The sequence below is a fragment of the Salvia hispanica genome, chromosome 3 (assembly GCF_023119035.1).
Source record: "Salvia hispanica cultivar TCC Black 2014 chromosome 3, UniMelb_Shisp_WGS_1.0, whole genome shotgun sequence".
Classification (NCBI taxonomy): Eukaryota; Viridiplantae; Streptophyta; class Magnoliopsida; order Lamiales; family Lamiaceae; genus Salvia; species Salvia hispanica.
In genome coordinates, this window is record NC_062967.1 from 15,981,035 (window position 1) to 15,996,964 (window position 15,930).

General features: G+C 34.0%; 3 protein-coding genes across 3 annotated transcripts; 2 read left to right on the plus strand and 1 right to left on the minus strand.

The window, feature by feature from the left end:
* The first annotated feature begins 742 nt into the window (after nt 1-742).
* On the plus strand, nt 743-3,256 carry LOC125217049 (tricyclene synthase 0e23, chloroplastic-like). Its single transcript, XM_048118877.1, has 7 exons — nt 743-932; nt 1,111-1,387; nt 1,524-1,884; nt 1,957-2,178; nt 2,249-2,387; nt 2,464-2,697; nt 2,792-3,256. Exons 1-7 carry the CDS (start codon nt 750-752, stop codon nt 3,080-3,082), a joined length of 1,707 nt encoding a protein of 568 aa, XP_047974834.1. The 5' UTR covers nt 743-749; the 3' UTR covers nt 3,083-3,256.
* A 3,063-nt stretch (nt 3,257-6,319) lies between these two features.
* On the plus strand, nt 6,320-9,006 carry LOC125216669 (tricyclene synthase 0e23, chloroplastic-like). The gene is made up of 7 exons (XM_048118427.1): nt 6,320-6,569; nt 6,733-7,009; nt 7,151-7,508; nt 7,595-7,816; nt 7,886-8,024; nt 8,119-8,352; nt 8,445-9,006. The coding sequence occupies exons 1-7, from the start codon at nt 6,372-6,374 to the stop codon at nt 8,781-8,783; spliced, it is 1,767 nt and encodes a 588-aa protein (XP_047974384.1). The 5' UTR covers nt 6,320-6,371; the 3' UTR covers nt 8,784-9,006.
* On the minus strand, nt 9,007-15,558 carry LOC125216670 (queuine tRNA-ribosyltransferase catalytic subunit 1-like). Its single transcript, XM_048118428.1, has 16 exons — nt 15,387-15,558; nt 15,226-15,267; nt 14,768-14,861; nt 14,042-14,220; nt 12,766-12,816; nt 11,815-11,871; nt 11,217-11,337; nt 10,765-10,831; nt 10,621-10,662; nt 10,437-10,542; nt 10,232-10,342; nt 10,042-10,113; nt 9,867-9,968; nt 9,726-9,772; nt 9,548-9,575; nt 9,007-9,354 (listed from the first exon to the last, which is right to left on the minus strand). Exons 2-16 carry the CDS (start codon nt 15,241-15,243, stop codon nt 9,184-9,186), a joined length of 1,266 nt encoding a protein of 421 aa, XP_047974385.1. The 5' UTR covers nt 15,244-15,267; nt 15,387-15,558; the 3' UTR covers nt 9,007-9,183.
* Nucleotides 15,559-15,930: the final 372 nt, after the last annotated feature.

Below are 15,930 nucleotides of genomic sequence, written 5' to 3' on the forward strand. Positions count from 1 at the left end.
TTAGAAAATCATTAGATTTCTTATGAAATTAATTTTAATTTAATATTTTTTGTAAAAAGTAATTTAAACTAAGAGGATTGTGTAATTCAAACTTAAAGATATTTCTTTTATGGATGAATAAATTTAAAAGGCTGCACCACGAGGACTCGGATAATTTAAGCATTAATATCTATCGCTTGACCAACTCACATCGCTAGAATAGAGACGGTCATTACATTAATTGCCATCAAATTTTCCAACTTTACCTTCAAACTGATATACATGCAATTTTAAATAACAAACTCATTCCTTATGAATCGATCTAGGTTCTCTATTTTCTAATCCAATGATATATGTTGGTTTTATGTTCTCATATTAAAAAAAATTATTATGGAATCACAATCCTAGGGCATGATAAATAAAAATATACTCCTTTATGAATTTTAATCAATTTTATGAATAAACGATTTTTTCCTTAATGAATTTTTAATACAAATAAGATTAAAGTCCAAAATTAGTCTTCTACCTTATGTTCAAAAAGTATTTTAGCTCTACACATTAAATATATTATTAGTTTCTGATCTTAAACAATATGTTTTGGTCTATGACTAACAATTACATCAAAATTTGACTATCAATCGCATTTTAACCAACACTGTAATAGGACCCAACACTATATATACAGTATACACTCCATAAGAATGAAACGCATTGAGAAAAAGAGGGAATAATAGTCCATAATAAGGTTGATCAAAATGTCTAGTTTAGTGATGAACACACCTCTTCCTAAACACTATTCTTGCAGATCTCTGACGCAGCAGCCGTTGGCAGCCACCACTACCCGGAGGAGAACCCCCGTGCAATGCACCACCAAATTTTTCGCTGACCCGAGAGGAGCTTCTACACTTCAAGACTACCACTTCGATGATCCCATTAATGACAACATTTTCAAGGTGAAGCTTCAACTCAATCTCTATTCTTTCACTACAACCTATATATATATATCCTAGTTACTCCAATAGTGTCATGTTTTGTGATACCAAAATATGTGTACTAAAGTTTGTTACATCTTTATATGTTAGAAAATCATATGCATCTATTTATACTTTTTGTTACAACTTTGATGTGAAGGGTTATTTTGCAAGTGAGTACGAAGAGAAATTGGAGAAGATTAGGGATTTAGTGAAGTCTAAGGAAGATGAAGATGATTTAATGGAAAACATGATATTTGTGGACACGATCCAACGGCTAGGCGTGGCCGGTCATTACCAGAAGGAGATTGAAACAATTATGCAGAAGCATTATTTGAAATTAGGAGATGTTGATTTTTGTGGATTCCATTCATCGCTCCATCAAGTTTCTCTTTCATTTCGACTGTTGAGACAAAGAGGATACCATGTGTCGGCAGGTTAATTCCCTCTCCAAAGTTTAGGAATGTCACAATTATGTATAGGAAAATTTACAACTTATAATACTTATATTGCTCGAAATATCTATTTATATCAAGATATGCATTGTGATTTGTGAAGGTAATATATATGCAGATGTCTTCATCAATTTCAAGGGCCAAGATGGGAAATTCAGGGATGAACTAAAGCAAGATGTATGGGGATTGCTTGAATTGTTCGAAACTACACATTTGAGTTTTGAAGGAGAAAACATACTCAACGAAGCACAACATTTTAGCAGCCAACTACTGCATATATACTTAGCTGCTAATTACACCAGTTCTAATGTTGTGAAGATGAGATTTAGGCACCCTTTCCACAAAAGCATTGCAAGATTGAACTTCCAAAGAGATGTTATAGGCAACGATAAATGGATAACAACGTTAACACAGCTGTCGGAAATGGATTTTCTCTGGGGAAAATATGTCCATAGAGATGAACTACAACAACTTTCCATGTAAGCAAATGGATTCATTATGCTCCATGGTAAGAATGGATTTGTATATATAATTTTTAAAATGAATTACAGGTGGTGGAAAGATTTGGGGTTGACAAGAGAGCTAAAGCTGGCAAGAAATGAGCCAAGTAAATGGTACACATGGTCCATGGCAATGCTGATTGATGATATCAGCCTATCTTCACAGAGGCTGCACCTCTCCAAATCCATTGCTTTTATTTATTTGATTGATGATATTTTTGATCTTTATGGGACCATAGATGAATTGACAGTCTTTACAAAAGCAGTTCAAAAGTAAGACAATTTACACACATAATAAAGTACATAATTTCCTATGAAAAATTATTGATGAATGTTTATATAGATGGGACTATGATGCAATGAATACGCTGCCGGACTACATGAAGTTGTGCTACAAGGCACTGCTTGATACTACAAACGAGATTGGATGGACTATTTGTGAAAAGCATGGATACAATCCTATCAACTCTCTAAAACAAACGGTACGTTTCTCTAACTCAACAAGATAGTTTGAAACATGCTCTATTCCATGTTTTCTTATACAATATCTCAATGTAGTGGGCAAGTTTGTGCGATGCATTTCTAATGGAAGCAAAATGGTTCGCCTCAGAAGATTTGCCAAATGCAAATGAGTATTTAGCCAATGGAAAGGTGAGCTCAGGAGCGCATGTGGTGCTTGTCCACTTGTTCTTTCTTTTAGGTCACAATGCTACCAATTTGGATGATATATCCAATCTCATTTCATCCGTTGCTGCAATTCTTCGTCTTTGGGATGACTTAGGGACTGCTGAGGTAGTGAACTTTTGAATCTTTCGTTCAACTGACTCTAAAGTGACTCATGGGATCACACTGGATAGCTAATTTTGCGGATTTCATTCATGAACAGGATGAGCATCAAAATGGTTCTGATGGATCATATATACAATGCTATATGAATGATCGACCGGAGGTATCATATCAGCAGACACGAGAGCACGTTGCAGATATGATAGAAAGAGAATGGAAACGGCTCAACAAGGAGTGCTTCAATCTGAACAATCACTCGATACGGCCCATTCAAGAAGCTTCTCTTAATCTTGCAAGAATGGTGCCTCTCATGTATAGTTATGACGACAATCAACGGCTTCCGGTGCTTGCAGAATACATAAATCTCATGTTGCTAAGTCCAGCAAAATAAGATCAACTCATTTGAGATCTCTCTTCAGTGTACTTCTCATTATATATTATGTCTAGAATAAGGATTGCTTGCAGTGAATATATAAGGCACCCAGAGACAAGAAGGGGCATAGTAATCGAACAAAGCTTCAGTCTTCAAATAATTCACATCAAGATCTAGATTACATTGTAGAGCACAGTTAGATCTAGATTACAAGGAATGATACATATAATTCAACCAACGTCTGATAATTATTTTGCTTTAGTTTTGGTAATTAATATAAAACATGATCTAATATAAAATAAATAATAAATAAAAATATAATAAGCGTAAAGTCCATATGGATACAATTGTGTTCACATATCGCATGTCGTTGTTCGTTCGAGTGACGTATCTAGATGACCCGATCAATTAGCAAACATGGATAGCTATGTGTCGCGCCACATATGTTTATTAGCCACGTTGTGTTGGGCTACATGTCCAACGTAAAATTGGACTATTTTAATTAGTCCATTTGAGTGATCCATAAAGATTAATTTGGTCTTGGATAAGCCTAAGCATCAAGCTCAAAGACCAGTCCAACGACCAATAATTTAGATCCAAGGATCGGACCCCGGCAAGGCAAGCAGGCAGTGCACCTGTGTGGGCTTTACAAAAAAAATTCACATTAATTATTACTAGGGGTGGGTCGATACGATATATCGTATCGAAAACGTTGTATCGTGTATCGTATCGAAAATATCGATATGAAAGAATTTCATATCGTTATCGTATCGAAAGATTCGATATATCGAACTTTCGATATAAAAAATTTCATATCGTTATCGTATCGATATTTCGATATATCGTACCGAAATTCGATATATCGTTAAATATCGATATATATTGAAAATTTCGATATATATCGATATATCGAAAATTTTCGATATACATCGTATTTTCGATATAAAACGATATATCACGATATAAGGAAATTCATATCGTTGTCGTATCAAAAACTTACGATACGATATCGTATCGTATCGAAAATTCGATAATTTTTCGATATTTTTCAATACGATACGAGCGATATATCATTTTTTCGATATTTTTCCCCAGCCCCAATTATTACACGTAATAATTTAATCTCTTAAATACAAGTTTGATGAATGCTCTTTTTTCACTATGGATTAATTAGCACATTAATTAATCTCATAACTACCTATTATTACGACCAACTTTAGTCCATATTCCCTCCATCCGCAAATAGGAGTTCCGTTTTGCCATTTTAGTCCGTCCGCGAATAGAAGTCCCGGTTCACTTTTACCATAAATGGTAATAGGCTCTCAACTTCAACTAACTCATTCGACTCACATTTCATTTAAAACTAATATATACAAGTGGGACCTTTATTCCACTAACTTTTTTCAACTCGCTTTTCTTAACATTTCTTAAAACTCGCACCGCCAAGAAATGAGACTCCTTCTGGCGGACGGAGGGAGTATTTCGTTATTCACCAGAAATCGGTTTAGAAAAATAAATATACCACGATTATCTACTCAACACATAGATTGAGTATATACTCCCTCCATCCCAAGCAATAGTCTTATTTTTCCATTTTAGTCTGTCCCATAAAATTATTACACTTCTATTTTCAGCAAGATTTTTTTTCCTACTTTACCAATTTCACATTAAAACATGTGTCTTTATCAAAGTATCTCATTTTTTAACAAAGAGAATATTATTTAATTTACAAAACTATATATTCTGTCAAGTTTAGAACTCGTTTAATTTTACAAAACTAATTTTAAAATTTCTATTAAATTCAATTTTTTTTAATGTAGTTAATTTCATTATGAATAAAGTGACTTTATCTATTCAGGTTAATATTTTTATTACTTTCAGTATTATTAATAAAAATGACTTCATATATACATTAACTAACTAAATTGTTCTTATGATAATCAAATAATAAAGATATTATAGTTGTATAAAAATTTATAAAATTAAACACTTCAATTTTTATAATAGCAAGAGCTATATGATTGGGGAAGATGAAATGAAAAAAAAATCATGATAAACAAGGAGTAAATCTAAGCTATGGATTCAATGTATATTGTCCGGATATGACTCATTATTGTGATGTTGATGTTGAGTGCGTAGGGTAGTGCACATGGTGGGTTTGGTTAAAATCATGTCTCCTGATCAGTCTTATGAGTGAAGAATTGAAAGTATTATGAATTGAAAGAATAGAGCACGTGGTAGGAGTTATATTACTGTTAATTCGCGGTGGGCATTTTCAACAGTGACTTCAAATCAGCTGTATTTAGGAGTATAATTTATTTTTTCGGTCATGTTATTTTTTATTTTAGTCAGAATACTTATAATTAAAAATAAATTAAACTAAGAGAATTATGTGAAATTCAAAATTTAGAGATACTAGTTTTTATGGATGACTAATTTAAAAAAAAATTAAAAGCCAAACCACGAAAAACTCAAATCCGAGATCTTTGGGTTTAGGCATTAACCTTTCTAACGCTTAACCAACTCACATTAATAAAATAGAGTAAGTCGTTAGGTTATTTGCCACCAAATTTTCCAACCTTATCTTCAAACTGATATATTCGAAAATAGCAAACTAATATCCTTATAAATAGATCTAGTTTATCTATTTTCTAATCCAATAATCCATATTGGTTTCAAGTTCTCATATTAAAAAAAAAATTATGGAATCAAAATCCTAGGGGCATAATAAATAAAAATATACTCCTTTATGAATTTAATCAACTTTATGAATAAATGATTTTTTCTTTAATGAATTTTTATTAAAAATAAGATTAAAGTCTAGAATTAGTCTTCTAACTTTGTTCAAAAAGTATTTTGGCTCTACACATTAATTATGTTAGTTTATGGTCAATATGTTTTGGTCCATAATTAACAATTACATCGAAAATTGACTATATATCAATCGCATTTTAACCAGATTAGTGAGTTATTTATCATACTAATTAACCATTTAACCTCTATAATTTCATATTTAAAATTATAAAATATTTTAATTGCTTACAACAATTTTTTATTTTATTAAAAAGAAATTCACTTTCATTAACTCACAAATTTGGTTAACTGGAATGATAATTAATTCACTAATTTATTAAAAATGTGGTTGATTGTCACTGTTGGTTGATTTCATGATTTGTTAGTATGTTAGTGTGCTATATGTGAGAGGACAGGACCCAAGCTCCAACACTATGTATATAGTATACATTCCATAAGAATATAACGCATTGAAAGAAAGAGGGAATAATAGTCCTTAATAAGGATTATCAAAATGTCTAGTTTAGTGATGAACACACCTCTTCCTAAACACTATTCTTGCAGATCTCCGATGCAGCGGCCGTTGGCAGCCGCCACTACCCGGAGGAGAACTCCCGTGCAATGCACCACTAAATTTTTCGCTAACCCGAGAGGAGCTTCTACGCTTCAAAACTACCACTTGGAAGATCCCAACAAAAACAACATTTTCAAGGTGAATTTTCAACTCAATCAATATTCTTTCACTAGTGTCATATTTTTGTGATGGCAAAATATGTATAGTAAAGTTTGTTACATCTTTATATGTTAAAAAACTTAGATACCTATAACAGTCACATGCATATATTTATACTTTTTGTTACAACTTTGTTGGGTAGGGTTATTCTGCAAGTGAGTATGAAGAGAAATTGGAGAAGATTAGGGATTTAGTGAAGTCGAGGGGAGAAGAAGATGATCCAATTGAGAGCTTGATATTTGTGGACACGATCCAACGGCTAGGCATGGCCGGTCATTACCGGAAGGAGATTGACACAATTATGCAGAAGCATTATTTGAGATTAGGAGATGTCGATTTTTGTGGATACCAATCATCTCTCCTTAAAGTTTCCCTTTCATTTCGAATGTTGAGACAAAGAGGATACCATGTGTCCGCAGGTTAATTCCTTCTCCAAAGTTTATGCAAATGTCACAATTATTTATAGGAAAATTTACAAGTTATAATACTTATTCTGGTCGAGATATTTATTTATTTTAGTTGTGAATATAATAATATATGTAGCCATAATATATATACAGATGTGTTCAACAATTTCAAGGGCCAGGATGGGAAATTCAGGGATGAACTAAAGCAAGATGTTTGGGGATTAATGGAATTATACGAAGCTACACATTTGAGTTTCGAAGGAGAAAACATACTCAACGAAGCACAACATTTTAGCAGCCAACTACTGCATAAGTACTTAGCTGAAAACACAAATTCTGATGTTGTGAAGATGAGATTCAAGCACCCTTTCCACAAAAGCATTGCAAGATTGAACTTCCAAAGAGATGTTAGAGGCATCGGTAAATCGATAACAACGTTAACAGAGCTGTCAGAAATGGATTTTCTCATGGGAAAATATGTTCATAGAGAAGAACTGCGCCAACTCTCCAAGTAAGCAAATGGAACTATATACCTATTTTGACAGTTATTTTAATTTTGAAGGATAGTTTAATAATTTAAGGTTGTCGTTGCTATAGGTGGTGGAAAGATTTGGGGTTGATAAGAGAGCTAAAGTTGGCAAGAGATGAGCCAAGTAAATGGTACACATGGTCCATGGCAATGCTGATTGATGATATAAGCCTATCTTCACAGAGGCTGCACCTCTCCAAATCCATTGCTTTTATTTATTTGATTGATGATATTTTTGATCTTTATGGCACCTTAGATGAATTGACACTCTTTACAGAAGCTGTTCAAAAGTAAGACAATTTACACACACATAAGTATATAATTTCCTATGAAAAATTATTGATGAATGTTTTTTACAGATGGGACTATGATGCGATGAATATGCTGCCGGACTACATGAAGTTGTGTTACAAGTCATTACTTGATACCACAAACGAAACTGGATGGACTATTTGTGAAAAGCATGGATATAATCCTATCAACTCTCTGAAACAAACTGTATGATTTTTGAAATTATGTTATGTCATTTACTCTCAAATTCAAGAAGATAGTTTACTTTATTTCATATTGCTTATACCATTTCTCAATGCAGTGGGCAAGTTTGTGTAATGCATTTCTAGTGGAAGCAAAATATTTTGCCTCAGATAAATTGCCAAATGCAAATGAGTATTTAGCCAATGGAAAGGTGAGCTCAGGGGTGCATGTGGTGCTAGTCCACTTATTCTTTCTTTTAGGTCACAATGCAACCAATTTGGATGACATATCCAATCTCATTTCATCCGTTGCTGCAATTCTTCGCCTTTGGGACGACATGGGGACTGCCCAGGTAGTGAACTTTTGAATCTTTTCGACTACGTTTAAAGAGATTCTTTGGGATCACACTGGATAGCTAATTTTGCGGATATCATTCCTGAACAGGATGAGCATCAAAATGGTGCTGATGGATCATATATACAATGCTATATGAATGATCAACCGGGCATATCATATCAGCAAACACGAGAGCACGTTGCACATGTGATAGAAAGAGAATGGAAACGGCTCAACAAGGAGTGCTTCAATCTGAACAATCACTCAACAGGGCCCTTTCAAGAAGCTGCTCTTAATCTTGCAAGAATGGTGCCTCTCATGTATAGCTATGATGACAATCAACAGCTTCCAGTGCTTGCAGAATACATAAATCTCATGTTGCTAAGTCCAGCTTCATTGGAGCCTGACAGACAAAATAAGATCAACTCATTTGAGTTCTCTGTTTAGTATACTTCTCATTATCTATGACGTCTACAATATGGCTTGCTTACGGTGGATATCAAGGCACCAAGAGACGAGAAAGGGGCATAGTAATCAACGAATTGCTTGAGTCTTCAAATAATTCACATCACTTTTGCTACAACTGTAACACCAGACTCTCCATTGTAAATCATGCTTTATGTATAAAGCATGATCAAACATATATAAAAAAAGAAAGCATACAAGTATATATGTTGAACATATTAGCTTCATAAAATGAGATTAATGATCAAAATTTATCTAAAACAGTTTACAACAATGCACTTGGACCTCAAATGTTAATAAATAATAACCCTAGACAAAATTGCACCATATTGACTACAAATTATATGGAGCTGTGTATATATCTCTCTATCTTTTTGCCTCCTCATTGATCATTGGTATGTACCACTTTAATTGAGTTTTTCCTAGAATACTTGACAGTTCCCACTTGAGAGTCGATCAGCGACAATGGAAAGGGGCTACAGCAGGATGTTATGTCAATACCAGCTACCTCCATAGCATTGCAAACCCACTGAGGAACGTCTCCTTTTGGAAACTACAAATTCAGCAGTTCAAATTTATCAGCAATCAGGAACAGGATATATAAATGACGGAAAGTTCGAAGGAGTAAAAGCAGTTGAAATAAAAGAACGCCATTAAAACAATGTTAATGAAATAAATTAACAGGAGTCATATTTCCCATATTACACCAAGAACATAGGATGTGTGAGATAATTTGAGAGAAATACCATTTTCTGGAGGAATTTGCAAACAAACCTGGTAAGACAAAAAAAAATGGTAAGTAATGTGTACTAATCCAAAAGGCAAACAACATAGGCTAAACACATTTGAAATCATATATAAAAGTATAAAACCACCACCCCAGAAAAGATAAAAGCAAAGTTACTGAGGTGCACAAAAGCATACTCTGGAAACTGGCCATTGACAATTGATGTGTGCAAATCCCTGCTAAGCTGCGAATATATAATATAAACTCGTTTAACTCCTTAGCCAGAAGAGATATAAGCAACAAATCATACGACAAAAGTATAATGATGTAGAACAGACCTTCAACATGTAAAATAAATTGTGGTACGAAAGAAGCTGAGATCCCATTGCATCTTTAGTGACAAGGCAGTGAATGTATGCTCTCGAGTAAGTTTTACATACCTGCCACAGTATCAAGAAATAGATTAAGGTAATAAGCATTCAGATCATAATCTAGGAAAAAAGTAAACCATACCATGCATTCACATGTTGGATCAATCGGTTGAGTGTCATCAGCCATTGCTTGGTGTTTAAGTTTTAAAACCCCCTGCAAAAGGATACAATATTCACCATCAAATGTGTTTTTTGTTTAATATCAGATATTCAGCTTCACTGTCTCTGGTTATAATGAATCAAAATGGATGAGCAAAATCAAGAATAAATACCTCGGGCACAAGAGCTGTCCCAAATCGAGCAGTACGTGTGGGGTAGACGCAATCATACATGTCAGCACCTAATGCACTGCAAACTACGATGTCTAGAGGATAGCCAACACCCTGGAATATTATCAGCAAAGAAGCGTTAAGTCTCAGAAATTGGACGACAAATTATAAATCTTGAGAATGATTCTATACTTTATCAAAGATGTACCATAACATAGCGCGGTTTATCCTCAGGCAATGCAGCTGTACATTGGGCTACAACACGCCAAAATGAATCTTTATCTTCGCCTCCAGCAAGACCGCCAATCGCATAGCTGCCAACAATGATTTCGTTAGTTCAAATAATTCAAAAATTTATATTGTTGTACAGGTAACTGATTAGATAGACATACCCAGGTAATTTACGGTCTACCAAGCCTTTGACACATATATCCCTGTCAGTGATTTATTGCACAAAAGATCATAAGAATTTAAACAAGTGGAAGATATACAGAAGTCTTTGAGAAAATTAGAGCAAAGATAAAACTGAAAAGAACCTTAAAACTGGATCCAAGCCACCTTGCACAATTCCGAATAAATTCTGATCATGGGGTCTTTCGTGTGCTGATGAAAACAGTAGTATTTTAGCAAGCCGTAACAATGAGCTGTTACCGGAAAAGCAGTACACTAACCAAGATAAGTTTATTTGAATGGTTTTCATTATTTTATGCGTATATTCAGAGCTCAAGAATCATTTCTGAAAGTACTTCAAGCATATCAGAAGAGCCCAGGATTGAATTAAACATTTGATATCATTCTTTGATTTTCAAGTAACTGTCCTCAATGTCACTTATGTTGTACTTATTCAACTGCTATGAACAGAGAACTTAATATCATATTATCATGCACACGTTCACAAAACAAGATGTTATTATGTTGCCTTTCTCAAGTAAAAGACACTAAGTGCACAAGTTAGATCATGAAAATTCAGCATTTACTGGATAAATACCTGCAATGCACCTATCTATCCAACGAAGGGTACGATACATTGCCTCTTCAATCCGTGGACCTGTAATAGTGGTTTTCACAACATCGTCAAGAGCCATTATAATATCAGCTCCTATTCGATTCTGCAACAGAAGAGGGAAACCATGTAGCTAAATATCTTAGAGGCACAGAAACAACACATTAGCAATATTGAGTTATAAAACCAATATTGTATCTCAGAACAAGAGTAATCACTTAGCATACGATCTGAACAAAAAAAAGTCACATTAAATTTGGTATTGCTACACTATTCAAATGTAAAATTAGACAATCTTAAACTATTTCACAACAAATATTGAGTTCGTTCGAGCATAGCGGCACAGAATAATAAAAACTACTGATATACTCCGAGTTATTTTGACGATAAATCACATTGTCATTCTATTACTTTAATTACCACCATTGTCCCTAATGAAGAAACGAGAGTAAGTGCAAGACACAAAATTAACATATGTACAACCAGTTGTATTTTCTCATTGACTATCTCATCAACATGGAGCTAGAAATACATAACAGAAATAATTAGGTGAGGTAACAAAAGATTAGTGAAAGAATTTTACTTGTATCTGTATTGACTCTTCTGGAGTGAGTAACATGGGTTTCCCATCAACCGGTGACTGCAAAATCATATATAAATATATGAAGTAAGCATTAAGCACGGCCTCACTGCAACCGGGGTAAAACAATGAACTACAACAAACAAAATAAGAGTAACAATTCAATTATTCATCTCCTTATATGGTTTGAGCGACAACCAAAAAAATAAAAGATAGATTCTGCTCTGAAGAAGCCACTCCTCCGAAAAGGGCACTCAACTTTATTTTTGGATAAGCCCTATTTATAACCATCTAAAGACAGACTCCTAACTGAAATAAAAGTTGTAACTTGACACTAACTCTAAAAGATTAAATCTCTCTCTAACAAATTCCTAGGCACTAGCTAGAATCTCTAAACAGTAAACAACTTAATTGTAAGAAGTGAGTCCACGTTCAGCTCTTAAGCATGAAGAATTAATGGCTAAAGAGGAAAGGAAGATGCGGTCAAAAACTAGACGTTAGAGTTAGTTAGTCAGTTAGGAAATGAGCTGTCATTGCTCTAGTCTTGATTCTTGGCTCCAATTCTGTTAGGAGCGGTTACTACTTGTATGAGCTGCATATATAGCTCGTTTTACTTGTATCTAGTTATTTCGTGAGTCAATCAATAAAGAGAATTCCTTTTCTCCAAGAAACTACTCTCTTCTTCAAGATTAATGTGTGTTCTCTGTGTGTACTCTGTGTGTGTGTTCTGTGTGAATTACAGAGAGATTACCAAAGAGTGTGTGAGCCTTGTGTGCTGAGTTAACATTAATAAATAATGAATAACTAATTCTAAGGATAAACTGTAGGTCAACGATCTCTATAACAGAGAACGACATCTAGCACAAAGAACGACCTCTATCATATACTATCTTAATGAACAGCTTTAACCTTTAACTTAGATTGTTGATATGCCAACAAGTAGATAAATAGTACCTGAAAGGTGACACCCTGTTCTGTAATGTCAGCCAAATGCAATAAGGAAACCTGCCATCATTAAGAAGTATCTTCAATATGTGAACCAAATATAATATCAAGATGATGCAGATTGCAGCCAAATCAGTTAACCACATTCACAAACTACATATTTAATGGATTTATTAATTCAAGTCCCAACAGAAACGAAGATAGACATGAAACAGGTTTGTGATCTTATATCTCCGATTTACATCATAAATTTACAAAGCAACAACTTTAAAACAGAGACACAACCACAGAATCAGAAGCAGCTGTTGAAGTTCATATAATACACTGACAATACAAGCCAAAGTGCAAATAGTATAACCAATATGCGAAAAAATACTATGACACTCATGTTTGCAGGTTTCCACATAGAATAAGTACACTAGACTGTGGAACAAGATAGGAGGAATTCCTGAAGACCTTGATATAGTTATATTTAGAAAGCCAGTTATAAGGTAAAGCTAATACAGAGTACTACTATTTTTTCTTTGTTGCTTCTTTCTCCTCCTCTTTCTCTGATTTGCAGAAACAAATGATTGTTTATTCTTGGCGGAAAAAAAAAAAGAAATACATGCGTTAATAGACAATATCAAGAAAAAGGTGATGTCTTCCACACGATGCACAGAAAGTTACAAGTTACCTGACATAATAAATAACAAGTTGGAAACTATAGATGCACACCCAAAGTGCATCAGTTTTACATGTCTTACGAGAGAAAGGAAGACAAAAAATATTAGAGCAATACTTTAGGAGGTCCCATATATTATGACATGTATTCATATGATTATGAATCCACTCGTTCTTGAAAGAGTACATCAAAATGACAGTGAAGTGGGTGGACGATATAAATACATCCAGTCAAATCCTCTATTAAAGAAGTATAAATGTATTTAATATTAGGGATAACAAATCCATCCTGAAATCCTTCAACAGAACTGCAAACTATGAGTGATGGATCATGGATTTTGAATTCATCATTCAAATTTATAATTCTAAGCAATATTGATGTATATACTGATATGGATATCAAATCCATCCTAAAACCCTTCAACCAACCTTAATCTACATTCCACAAGCATAAAGCCCAGATATGTGCATGAAACAATTACAAAAATGACAAACTTAGAGGTAGGTATTGCATTACTTCATGATAATAAGGTGCAATGATAAAAAAACACATACTAAAAGACAGTCATATAAACAACACCCAAATGGTCTGAGAATGTTCAACACTAAAATGATGCATTACCATTTGAAAGCCACCTGAGTCAGTAAGCAACCCCCTAGGCCAATTCATAAATTTATGGAGCCCTCCCAACTCATCAATGAGCTCAGAAGTGGGACGGAGGGCCAAGTGATAGGTGTTTCCAAGAATTATTTGGCATCCAATGTCCTCAAGCTGACTGGTCGTCAAACCTTTTATTGTACCTGTAAAGATCATGAAAGTAATGTATCTTATTACTCCTCAGAAGATATTCAATGCACAAAAATTGAAAGTATTATCAGAACGAGAAAAAGGAAATATATTTGTGCAGTAAACATAATTTACTGAACCATATCCCTATGAAATAGGACCCTAATATCTTGGTATTAAGACACGAGGAGGAAGCATACTTCAATCATACCCTACATCTTGTTAAAGTTGTGAATGATAGTATGATACTATAGAAAATATTCCAGGAAGAACAGGGACACTGTATGACTCTTAACACCACAACATGAGAGGGAAAACAGGAAATTAAAAAATTCTTTCATACATATACAGGAGTCAATTTCGGAGTCCATGTTTGAATCATATAAAATAGAATTTCCAGCACGGATATCATCTTGCTTCCTACTTACAGAATTCTCATTCGCCTAGAATCCTTCAAATCTGTGAGTCTTCATTCGGTTAAAAATACACAATTTACTGGTATCTTTAGTTATTCGATCAGGAATACTACATATACATCAAAGAAACAATGAAAAAGCATACCTTGTGTACCCACAGGCATAAATAAAGGTGTCTGGCACACAAAGTGAGGAAGTGTAAGTCGAGCTGCCCGAGCACGATTGAACTTCCCAAGAATCTAGCGCATGAAATATAGAAACATCAGTTAAAATTGCACAGTTATACAACAAGGTTGTTCTAGAATTTGATTAATACTCTATGTCTGGCTCTGCTCAGAAATTTAGAAACGGAGCATTAAAGTCAATATTTTTAGGAAGAAACAGAGCATTTTAAGTTAATCAAACATAAAAAAAAACGGCTTGAGGACAATCATAAATGTGAAAGCTGCAATTTTGCATCAGAAACACCCATCAAACGAATTTATATCAGAAACACACATCAAATGGTTGACGAAAAAATCAAAATTCAATCTTTACAGTATTTTAGCTTGCAAAACAATCTTTCAACATCAATCGTCAGAATTGCGAGTTGAGTAATATTACCTCAAAACGAAGAGCCATGAATTATTATTTTTCCTGCTAAACCTGAGAGAAGAAAGCGAAGGGGGGAAAATATTATTTGCGTTAATTGCCAAACAATTCAATGTAGTTTCATTAAAGCATTGAGTAAGGCAAAAAAACAAAATTATGAGACTATGACTGACTCTATCAATCACAGTGGTTACGATGGGAATCAGAAGGACGCCGTTAACCGACGAGCGCAGTAGCGGCGTTGACAGCTTAATTAACGGCGGCCGCTTGGTCGGTCAACGGCGGTCGTGAGTGTGGGCTACAAACAGAGGAAAAGAGGAAGAAAGATGGATATGGATTTGGGGTTTAAGGGCTGATGAATTATGAATTAGGGTTTTTCTTAGACATATTTTATGGGTTTTAAATTTTCCTTTTTTATTGGAGTTTTTTCGTGATGTACTCCTTCCATCCAACAAAAAAATATCACAATTTCATTTTCAGAAAAAATTATGTCTCACGTTAATATAAAAATTATATTTTTTCTATTTATCTAACACATAAAATAAAATTTCCTAAAATTCTATGGCAATATATTTTATGGACAGATGAATAATAAGAGACGGACTACTGACATAGTTGGTCGGGTTTAACGACTTATTCAGACATAAATCGACAAATTCAAAATAAAAGATACTCCTACTCACTAGATGAGACCTATTAATAGGTAAAGACAAAACT